Below are 12216 nucleotides of genomic sequence, written 5' to 3'. Positions count from 1 at the left end.
TCCACATTCCTGTTTGGAGGCAAAATTGAAGAAGTTTGAAGGCATGTAGCTAAGGAACTGCCCCTTCATCTGGCTATCCTACACATGACTTTGTTTAGAATCCCTCCTTCCATGCCACATCGGAGGGGTGGAGGCAAGTGTCTGAATGGTCTAAAGCGCTCACTGTCACAGATCATTGCCATTTCACCTTTGTCTGCAAGGGTTTGAGTCTTGGGTTTGGCCATTATGGGTATGTGAAAAAGCTTGCCAGTATGGGGCTGTCCATTTAGTACATACGCATGGAGGAGGGTTAACCCAAATGCATACGCTTACATATGGTATGGGGGAAGTCTTCTGATAATGTAAGTACGCATAGGAAACGGGGGGGGGGGGGGGCAAAACCTCGATAATAATTTGTCTAATACATAACATGTTCGACTGGGTTCAGTCGCCATTTGAATTTTAGCGGATATTAGACAAACTTGTTAAAGTTATGCAGCTTATTTCTTTGATGCAGCCAGACATTCAATGTTGGTGGACTTTTTGTTTTATTAAACATGGTAATATTATTAATCCTTGATCATTTCTGCATGGATTAAGTCTATGCCATTTTATAGAATTTGGGGTTGTGTGTGTGTCAAGCGTACATACACAGTTGGGGGGTGGTGTAAAAAATGTATGAATGTGTACAGGGAGGGGGAAAGGAATCAAGCTTTTGCCAGATTTTTGCATAGATACTAAATGGATGACCCCTAGCTTCTCATGGTTTGGTAGTTCTTTCTGGGGTTTTCCCCATTTCTTCCTCCACCGTTTATACTGGCTGCCATGGATAGCCTATCTTTTGCTGAAAAATGGCGTTAAACCCTTCAACAGCAACAGCAGCCACAGTGGAGGGATGACCGGCAATCCAGGCAAATTGCATTTTTATGCTCCAAGGGTTGTTCAAGTTTCAGCCTTGTGCCAGCAGACAATAGCCAAATCACTCTATGAGGCAGTTTTACAGGGGAGGTAAAAAAATTAATTTTCTACCCCCAATCCTCCTGTATCTCGATGCTGACTTCACCCCCTACCACCCATAGACAGCTTACTGGTAGGCTTCAGACTCCTGGTGTTCCAATTACATTGGGTCAGCATATTCTCACAAATTGGATGAATGACCCAAGTCATTTGATAGGGGCTTTGGAGTTTGTTTATCCACCCCACCCCCTTTCTTCTCTCATTTCGAATGGATGTACCATCAGATTGGCAGAAGGACATATGCTTCAGCAGTAGATACAGTCACTGACTGACAAATGGACAGTGTAAGACAGCAACAAGTTCCTAAGTTTTATTCACACTTTATCAAAGATGTCAGCTGTAAATTAAGACTGATGAATTCATTCTTATGCTAAAGTTCAGTATGGAGACTGAGGTGAATCAGACTTCCCATTCGTAGGGACTTGTATGCAATTAGCCTCGATCTCACTGATGCTGAATTTCATGTCCCTATTCATAATTTGTTAGGGAAGTTTCTTTGGTTTACTTACACCAACAAAGTTGACATGTTTTTGAATCCTTCCAGTTAGTCTAAATAGCAGCCTCTTGGTCTCCACCGAAATAGCGGATCGTATCAGCATCCTCTATATCAATGGCAGCATATCTGAACAATCTGAAAAACAACATATGATAAGTGCTATTCTCCTCACCGGAAGAAACAATTTTCTATCCCTTTGAATCATCTCGGTTTTCAGGTGAACGGGGAAAGAATCCAACCATAATGCATCCCATTGTTTTGTCAACCTTGGTATAGAGTTGGTTATAATCTCAACCTTGTATGTTTTCATCAAACTTGTAGAGCCTGTTTCCATCAAGACTTTGATTTCAGTGAGATCATGTCACATTGGGTTGCCATTATATGCACCTGTTACAAATGACCAGTGACTGAATGTTGCCTCTTTTCCAGTCCACATAAACAAGAATTCAGTATCATGAACAATTCCTGTGCCAGTGTTTCAACCATGTTTAACTCATGACAGGTTTTCCCTTGGAGAAACCCGACAGGATCTGACTGTATGAACAGCTATTCAGCCTGTTCATGGCAAGGTGCCCACCTTTGTCTCACCGGTCCTGGACTCAGAAGCTTGGGCCATTTTGTGATGTGATTAGTTGTGAGGGGGTTATGGGCCCCCTCAGTGTACTAAAATTAATACAAAAAATATGGGGTCACAATTGAAAGATTATTCTTATAACCCCTCAGATGGGATGAGTCCCAAGTAAATGGTCTACTCGAGTTAGCAATAGATGGCCAAACCAAATCTTCTCATGCAGCCAAGGTCATAAGTGTCCAGACTGTCTTCTTTTTCATACTTGGTTGTTATCGAGACAGCTTTTTGAGAGAGAACTCAAACCTTTGATTGTGAAGAAAGCCTTGATAAAGGGGCATGTTTTCAGGGACTGGTACAGAGTCAATACCATTGTCCCTTGATTGCCTTGATCCTTCATCTACCCGATTTTTTTCTCTTTTTCAATGAAGGGAAGACTGGCCAACGTTACCGTAAAAAATTACAACTCCATATCTTACACATTCAGGCACCATGGCAGAGGAGATATCGATCATGACAAAGATCTGGCCTACTAGCCAATCTTGAATTAATAGACCAAAACCTCTCGCCCTGTTTTAGACTGCTCCAGTGGCCTAGTGGTTAGAGCGTCTGCCTTGGAAGTGGTAGGTCATGAGTTTGAACCCCAGCCGAATCAGACCAAAGATTTACAAAAATTGTACTAACAGCTGCCTCACTAGGTGCTCAGCATTAAGAGGTTAGTGTTATGACTGTTCGGCCTGGTGTCAGGATAATGTGACTGGGTGGGACATCATGTTACATGTCTGTGGCATGATGCCCCAGTGTTAGACATCACTATAAACGGCCACACTGCAGACATCGTAGTTATTTTATGATCAATAGACCAAAACCCCTTGCCCTGTTTTATGATCAATAGACCAAAACCCCTCGCCCTGTTTTACACTTCTCCAGTTGCCTAGTGGTTAGAGCGTCTGCCTTGGAAGTGGTAGGTCATGGATTCGAACCCCAGCCGAATCAGACCATAGATTTACAAAAATGGTATTAACAGCTGCCTCACTAGGTGCTCAGCAGTAAGAGGTTAGTGTTTGGACTATTTGGGGGAATGTATTCAAATAACAAAGCCAATTTTATAATAAATTATGTTTCTCCAAAAATATGTCCCTAGTCAAATTGTTTGAAGACCCTCTCATCAACCCAGCTATGTGAGCATCCTTGTTAGTTTTTTGCTCAGCTTAAAAATAGTGACACTTGGTGGAGGCAAGAGAAGGTAATATGTAGTAGTTACTGCTTTTTGTATGATATAGACAGAAAAGACAAATTTTCACCTTTTAGTACAGATATGATTTTTCTCCGTTTTAAAGCAGAATTCCACTTTTCTCCTGACCTGAATCAGATTTTTCTTGATATAGTCCATTTTTTAAATATATATTCTCTGATCCAGTTTTTTAAAACAGTCTGTCTGCTCCCGTTCCGCAACGACCCTTGTAAATTATTCATTCCATATATTAGTTTGCACACGACTCTTATAAAGATTATTCATTTTGGTCGAAGGTTTAAATTCATCCAGTGAATCTTCGGTTAATGGAAACTGATGGCAATGGAAAGAAGAAGCATGCTTGCAAAACATGGTGTCCCGAGTTGAGAGAGACCATGACACGAAAAGTTTAGATAAAGGTTTAAAAATCGTATGGAAATGGTAATGGCCGGCACGAAATTTGGCGGAAATTTAATTGATCACTTGATAAGAAAACTGAACGCTAGAGGACTGGCATTTTGTGACCTCTGCAATAAAGATCTGAATTACGGTAATCGCGGTTGGAAGAGTTTGGAACAGCACCTACGTGAGAAGCTGCATTTGGAAAAATTGAAGCTCAGAAGGCATCTGGAAAAAGTGCAGTTAATTACAATAAGAAGAAAGATTTCTTGCATGAGAGAACAGATGTGGCCCTCTGTCATAATATGCGCACAGCGTGTCGCCAGTACAAGGACTAGCTTGAAAGGAGAAAGGCTCTCATTGAGAAGGAAAAGAAACAATTGCACATTGAGCCAAAAAGGACAATGGTGACAGAAAGGAAGGCTAAAGTTTATTTTATGATCATAAGTTGCACCAGGAGCAGTTTTTTATGAGTGTAAAATGCGTTTTTAATGAAGGGCCTTTGGCCTCCATGACTCCCGGATCAGGGGTGCTGACCCTCAAGACCCAGTTAGGGGAGGACCCCCAAACCCCCCTTAACATGTTTTCAGCTTTTTTTTATGGAAGACCAAAATCATGTCTGTTTGTAGGACTGCATATCGGAGGTATCAGGTTTATATTCCAGATCTTAATGTGATTGGACAAGTATCCTCAGGGAAACGTAATTTACTATAAAATTTGCTTTATTGGCAAACTGATGTTTTTTCCTTCAAAAATCCCTTCAGTTTATCTTGTGGGATTACAAACCATTACAACACAATCAGTATGTTTTGCATTCTAAATTTTTGTTATTTGCATATTTTACAAAAATAATCAATTCATAAAATGGGTTAAAAATGGGTTGGATCAAATGACACATGACTTGAATATTTGCCTTTTGCACTAGTGGCATGTTTAAAAAATTGTCTGTTTTTTTCCTCTCCATTTTTACCTATTCTTGCAGTGATAGCCAATGTAACATGTATAGAAAGTTCAGTTTCTCTAAGAACAAATTCTCCTTGAACACTTTTTAAAGTCCACGAAAAGGTTTTGAAAAACAACTTGCTGCAGCTTTGCAAACCAAGGTCATATAAATTGTAAATTTTTAATTTTTCAGTGAAAACAATAATTAAATTCCAGATGCTTTGCAGTTTACATGTCATCCATTTTATTAATGTAGAAAAGGTATGTAGTTTTACCTTTGTCCATCCATCCTTCTGGTTATGTTTTGTGTTGAAGTCTCAGTGATGTCATATTTATGTTCCATGAACATTCTTCTAGTTTTTGCAGTTTTTTGTGCTCTGGAGAAAAACCTTTCAACTTGTGTTGTCAGTGTCATTATTTTGAGAAGCATTCTTATGATTCCATCCCTCCATCTGTCCTTTCTGAACATACTTTAAATCCTGTTACAATGCATGTAAGCCAAAATTGCAGTGTGAGTACATGTTGAAATAAATGTTTGTTTTACAGTTAAACTTAGTCATTGTGATACACATATTTTTGGTTTTTATATTTGTGTTTTACCCCAAAAATTAGACTCTACACCTTTTTGTTGCCAACATTATAATGGTGGTGCATCATGGAACCAGTAAGTATTGTATATACTCTCTTATAAATCAACTTGACTAAGTCACACCCACCTCCAATTTTAATGCTACCAAAGGCCAATTTCTCTTTAACATTCCTTTAAGTCAGATGTATTTTGTAAGATAAATAAAAATAAATGTAAAATACAGCTATATTAATGAATGCAATGGGTTACTAAGAAGTTGATAACTTACGATTTGTCCATCTTTGCATAATAAAATCCATTAAAATCATAATGCTCGACATTTTAAATCTATGGATTCAGTTATAGGTCACGTACTGGTGTAGAAATTGTAGTTCAGAATGATCCAGTTCACAATATCCATATGTTAATTCCATATATCTTACACATAAGTAGAAAGTTAAGTCCACATATTTACACATTGTTATGAACCACAGTATCCTATATATGTCGATATCTAATATCATCTCATACAAAGTCAAAGAATTCATCACCCTTCCGAACTCCTCTATATTGTCATCTAGTCATGGTGAATATCATCCAGCTCCATTTCTTTGGCTTCACTGTCCTCTGCAGTGCTTTTATATAGACTTAGCATGGGCTCTGTAAGTAACACTTTGATCATACAGCCTGTGAAGTCCATTAAAAGATGCAACTATACATGTGTCAACTGTGCAAGATCACATGGAGTTCAGATAACCTTCTTTTAATTGCCACTAAGCAAGTATCACAGCCACTTAGGGCAGATATACTCTAATTTCAGATTCCAAATCTGCCAATTCTGATTTCTTTGGTTTAAATGTGATTTCCTGGGTTTCCTCAATCTTTATAGCAATTTCCAGCTTCTGTAACACAATTTTTTAGCTGTTTGCGGTTTTCTGAAAACATTTAATGGAAAGCACTAAAGCACACAGATGATGTACATATGCTTAAGTCTGTAATTGAAAATGGCATTGAAGTCAAATCATTGGCAGATATTTTCAGTGAAATAGAGTGAAGAATTTTCCTTAATAGCAATTTCTAAATGTTCATTATTATGCATTTTTCAAGAGTTGTAGAAAATAGTTTTGATCACATGGGAGAGGCAACAATGTAAAGCATGCATCTATGGATAAACAAGAAATTTTGAAGCAGAGTCAGACCTGCTAAAACTTGCGATTTTGCTGTAAGTCTTAGAAAATAAAAGTAGGAAGGGATACAGTTATGTTTATTGTACATCATGTCTTGATTTGACTGTGTCTTGTGGCAGGAGATATGATTTCTGTTGTTGTGTGAAATGAAAGCAAAAAAATCCAAGAATTATGTTGAGGTAAGAGATAGCAAAAAGTCATTGAGCAGCATAGGGGTTGGAACTGAAGTTTTTGCAATTGTACTAGAGGTAAATTTGGTCTCTCTGTACTTTACAGACCGCTCAGATGAACTTTGCTGGTAATTCAGTTTGGAATACCAGACATTTTTAACATTCATTTTCCAACTTGACAATAGTAGTACATGTACATGATATTTTGTTACACCTTCTTTTACCTATAATATTTTCAAATTATTAAAATCCAAATAACTGAAGATACAGGTATTGTGTATTTAATGCCATCATGAATAAGATAAAAATAGTGCATATTATATGTGCATTTTTGAATGGAAAAAGTGGCATGAAAACATAAAAAAGATATAAATATTAGAATTTACAATAGTTGTATGAACTGTAAATATCAGATTTCCAATATTACCCCTAGGTTTATAAAAAAAAGAAATGTATGTCACACTTGCACAACAACCCCTACTCTGCATGAATCACATATTCAGTTAAAAAAAGGTTGACTGTAAGCGAGAATATATGGTACTGCCCACCAAATGTATGTCACTTTGACCTATATCCTGGAATTGTTTAGAATTGTTTCAGAAATACTTATTCATACCAGAGAGACATTGCTATCTTGTGAACTCAATATTAATTGTAGAAAACCTAGTAGAAAGCTTTGTACTTTAAGGGGTGTGGATGATTATATGATTGTATATTTCAGTAGCTAAATTGGATGTTGAAATGAAGACAACTCAGGTTTGTTTTTCCGATCTTTTTGTATTAATTCAGGTAAGAAGATGACAGAGTTGGCAAAAATAGCAGGTGCCATGTGGAAAATGTTAGATGAAAAAGAAAAAAAGGTTTGTTCAATTTTGTTGATTCCAATTATGCTTGAGAACCTTTTTTAATATATTTACTCTTATCTCATTTGCTCTTATCTCATCTGCCCATTTGCTCTTATCTCATCCGCTCATTTGCTCTTATCTCATCTGCACTGAGAAAACATTATTTTTATGCCAAAATTTGATGAAGTTTCGATGTAGAGAAAATTTATGGGAAAGAAGCACACAGAGGTATATGCGTCTTTGCAGATACCATGATTAGGCTAGAAATGTTTGCCTTAGTCGGTGTAGGTAGGGATGATGTTGGTTGCTATGGTTCTGTGTTTTATGGCACAGCACATAAGTAACGTTTTGTAGCTTATTGTAGGCTATTTTGTGCCAAAGCAGTTGGTGTAAAGTACCTTGCCAAAGGACATGCAACTGTAGGCAGCCAGGGCTGTTCATTGGTAGGATTCTGACCCATACCCTTTTTGGTAACAAGACTGGCATGCTAATCACTGAGCAACCATTGCTTTTGCCACTGATGACACATGGGAAACCACAGTGGGCCTATTTATAGCCTCAGAGATCACAACTTGGGGAGATGATGATATGCTGTATATTGACATATTCATTGTACTGATTTTAATGACATTTCTACTTGAATATTTTGCACCAAAAAAAACTTAGGCAACTCTTTTGAATGTAATGTGTGCTGATGACTTTACATCTTTGCTGTGGTTGAACAGTTTATCTTGTCTGTGACAATTTTCATAAATTTAGTGGTCACTACAAACTGAAAATTGAAAGAACCTATGAGCTATAATCCTTCTGTGAAAACAATAGTACCCCACAGGGTTTAACATGGTGTAAAATCACTTGCCCAGGTGGGAAGGTTCACACAAAACCTTGCCCTTACTGATTCATTAATTGCCCATCTTTAAAATAAAGCCACATATCATGTTTCCACCTTTTAGAAATGATCTTTATTAGTATTTTTCATATTTTCTCCACATACATTTTTTCCCCCTGGAATTTATCTTCTTTTGTTTTTCTATGGGCTTTTGATAAAGAAAGTCCACATGAAAATCATGCCATTATCTAACATAGCTGACCAACAAATGTAAACATTGGTTGCTTGTAAGTATTTTCATAAAGTTCTGTTACTGTATTTAATCATTTATAAGTCATTTTGATTATAAGTTGACAGCCCCCTCATTTTAGGGCTGCAAAAAGAGGTTTGCTAAGACTCCTATAAGTCAAGGTGGGTTTTTTCTCTCAAGTCAAATCTGTCGGTGGTCAGTGAGTCGGAGCTACAGTTGGGGAAAGTTAAACAAGTCAAACTGGATAGATGGAAAGACAGATAGGACAAATAAAGACAAAACTAATGTAGAATAAATACATTTGTATTATTTAGTTGAATATATACAAATAAATTGACAACTTACAATTCGTCAGTCCATTTAAAAAATAAATCTTTGCATTGAATTATATGTGATATACGGGTATAAACTTTCGTCACCATTAGCCTTGGAAGTGGAAAGGACCTTCAGTGTTATGGCATTTCCGGTGACATCATGCACATTTTGACACTGCTCTGGAACCCACTCATTCAGACCAAACTCCCAATTTGCAGGAGGGCTTTCCATTGTTTGAATTTTCTTAGGTGTCTGGCACTATCAACTAGAACTGACTTTTTCTTGCGCCAGTCATGCACCTGTTTCTCTGACACAACAAAATTCAGGTTTTGCTCTGTGGACTTAGAATATGCCCAGTGTGTACCCTCAAAAATGTAAAAAGCAACTAATGGTGGTTTATGTTACTGTGCTGGAATCATGACTGAAGGTTGCAGGTTTGAATCCTACTAACAGATCAGCCTTGGTTTGGCAATGGGCAATACAGTTTACTGCCATTGCTTAAGCACATAATGACCTTGCTGTGCCTTAAAGCATCAAGAACAAAAAATAGTTGGTCCTGAATGAAAATGGTGCTGCTCAGACACCCAGTAAAGCCGCCACAGTGGACAGCTTGAAAAACTCGTTAAAACTACTTCTGAATGAATATTCATAGTAGTCAGTGGATTTCACTGAAAGTCTTCTTATGCTGATTTTTGTAAATAAAAATGATGCCAAACTGACTTACAATATGACTGCCATTATGAAGCTTAGATCTACCGTAACAGCTATGCCTGCGAGCATTTCTCTGAGAACCTAATTAAGTGCCGACTGTGTTTTGATAACTGACATGAGGAAATATTTGTTGTATTGTTGCACTGAATTAAAAGCTGGCCTCCTTTGTATTATCACATTAATTATGTCTTTTGAATAAGAGGTGGAATAAAAGAAAAGTTAAAAGGCACGAAAATCCTAAAATTATTCAGCCTTGGTCGTATGTTGGGTGAACTCATTTCATTTGATCAGTTGAACACTTATAATGTTATTGTGTATGTAACATAAACTACCTTAAATTAACCAACTCTTTCATAACTGTGATCAAAGATAGCAAGGCAGCCAAGTGAAATGAATACTTCGTAAAATGAAGAGCTTGATTTCACAGATTCAGACCATTATGGGCAAGTGAGTTTCAGAGGATTCTTGAACTGGCACTTGGAGACATCCTCAAGGATGATAAGTTTCATCATTATTTCCAATGAAATCTCGACATCAATATTGTACTAATTGAACAATACAAAAAATTGAGTTCGACGTAGATGATTGTCTCATAAAATAAATCTCGCTTGTTTTTGAAAAAAAAGGAATCTTCTTTGGTGGTGTATCAACAGTTATTCAAGTTCCCTGCTCTGGGGACACCTGATTTGGCAGGGTACTATTTAACATCACTATGGGAACCAGACTCCTCAAGAAAATAAAAAGCAGTGACATAATACAGAGATTTTTCGCATACACTTGATGGTTGTTGAAACTGGTTAGAACAATCTTTCACATACTGGACATTTTGAAAATAAATTTTATTTAAACAGAATAATGAACACTTCATTAGAAAAAGCGTGTTATTAAAAATTATTATCAACGTGATTGTAAAATGAGGATAGTCATTAAACAGCCCAGTTCCCTAATGCCGCTCCTCCCCCACGGTTTTCTTGATGTCAAAAAGTGGATTTAAAAAAAAAATTGAGGTCCCTCAGTAACTTGCGCCCTTGCTTATAGTGCTGTCTATAGTTGTGGACCCCGTTGTACACAAGTTATTGAGGGAGAGATGTAGCTTGATGCAATTCAGAATAGTTGTCATCCAAGCCGTTTTTGATATATTCTACTTGCCTTAAACCCATGTGTCTCCTGCTCTGGGTGACTAGCTCTACTTCCTAGCTGACAAATGGTATTTAACTGGCTACATATTGTGCAGTGACTATGGGAGGTGGACATGCCTCACATCAGTTTCAAGAACAACATGAGCCTGAAACACCTAGTTTACAAATACATGTATATCCATCTCTTTAAATATTACACAATAATAGCTCAAAAACCTTCACCATATCCTTAAGTTAAGAAATTTGCCTGGGGCCGATATGCAAAACTGGCCCCTGCCACCTCATCCCTTTTGACCCTGGGATCAAGGTCACATTTTATGGTTAAGCTTTGATCAGGGGCTTGATGTGCAGGTTGTAGCGTTCAGGTTTTATGTGTGTAAGTTTGTTTGAACCTCTGTTTTGAAAATGTCATGGAAATATGCAATTTTTTGGTGTCATGATGTAAACAAGAACTCCATATTTGTAATAAGTCAGTGATGTAATAGAATACATTTTTTAGTTTTACCAGTATTTACCACAATGCCATTGCATGTGCACCACTTGTCCAGTTTGTTTAAGGCATTCTGTAAAGAAATTTCAAGTTCATGCTTTGTGTTTTGGATGTCTGACAATGTTGTGTCATCTGCATAGAGATCTGTAGATGATATTGAGTCCCTTAGTAACAGTGGTAGGTCATTAAAAATAAAATAAATAGTGATGGACCTAGAATTTAGCCTTTTGGTACTCCATATCTAATTGTTCCAGGTTCCGACAGAACATTATTTATATAAACATGTTGCGTTCTCTCAATTAAGTATGAAGTAAACCATCTAACAGTGTTTTCATCACATTGGTAGATTTTCAATTTCTTCAAAAGGCTTTCATGATCCACCATGTCAAAATCTTTCCTGAGATCTACAAATACAGATCCTATTATTTGACCTTGGTCAAGTGCTTGAAGCCATTTATCAGTTAGGGAGATAAAGGCAGTCTCACATGAATGTTTATGTCTAAAGCCTGATTGATTAGGGTGTAACAGCGAGTGTTTGGTTAAATATGACATGAATGAGTTCATGGACATGTTTTTCAATCAATTTTGACGAGTTTAGTACTATTGAGATTGGTTGGTGATTATCAGCATCATCCTATGAACCAGATTTGATTTATGAATAGGAGTTACTTTTGCAGTTTTGCATATTTTGGGGACAGATGATGTTGCAATAGTTAAATTGATTATGAATGTTATACTGTCTAAAATAGCAGAGGCAGAAGATTTAATGAGTCATGGACCAATCTGATCAATTCCTGTAGCTTTCTTGGTATCAAGTTCACTGAGACATTTTTTAACAAAGATTTTTTTATACTGGTGGGATAGAGAAACAGACCTTCTTAGAGATTTTGCTGCTGCAGAATTTTTTCAGTTCATTAAAGTTGTTTTCTATCACTGTTTCTTTTAATTTTGTGGTAATATTGGTGAAAAAATCATTGAAAACATTTGCAATGTTAGTGTCATCAGTGACTATGGTGTCATTTACCAAAAGTGAGTGAATTTTATTTGGACGATCTTTGTGTGTTCCTCCAGTGAGTT

General features: G+C 37.0%; 1 protein-coding gene and 1 long non-coding RNA gene across 2 annotated transcripts in view; one reads left to right on the top strand and one right to left on the bottom strand.

Moving 5' to 3' along the window:
- LOC149803185 (uncharacterized) overlaps window positions 1-12216 on the bottom strand; it is a 495629-nt gene that overhangs the window by 91287 nt on the left and 392126 nt on the right. The window lies entirely within an intron of this gene.
- Window positions 1-12216, top strand: part of LOC149803193 (transcription factor A, mitochondrial-like) — a 60236-nt gene that overhangs the window by 11676 nt on the left and 36344 nt on the right. The window contains exon 3 of the mRNA XM_089952813.1: window positions 7350-7420. Within this exon, the coding sequence (XP_089808939.1) occupies window positions 7350-7420 (71 nt within the window). The remainder of the gene's footprint in view (window positions 1-7349; window positions 7421-12216) is intronic.

Source organism: Sinohyriopsis cumingii, chromosome 3 (genome assembly GCF_028554795.1).
Source record: "Sinohyriopsis cumingii isolate HCF-2022 chromosome 3, ASM2855479v2, whole genome shotgun sequence".
Taxonomy (NCBI): Eukaryota; Metazoa; Mollusca; class Bivalvia; order Unionida; family Unionidae; genus Sinohyriopsis; species Sinohyriopsis cumingii.
Note: the sequence above shows the minus strand (reverse complement) of the source record. Positions and strands in the feature narration are given on the sequence as shown.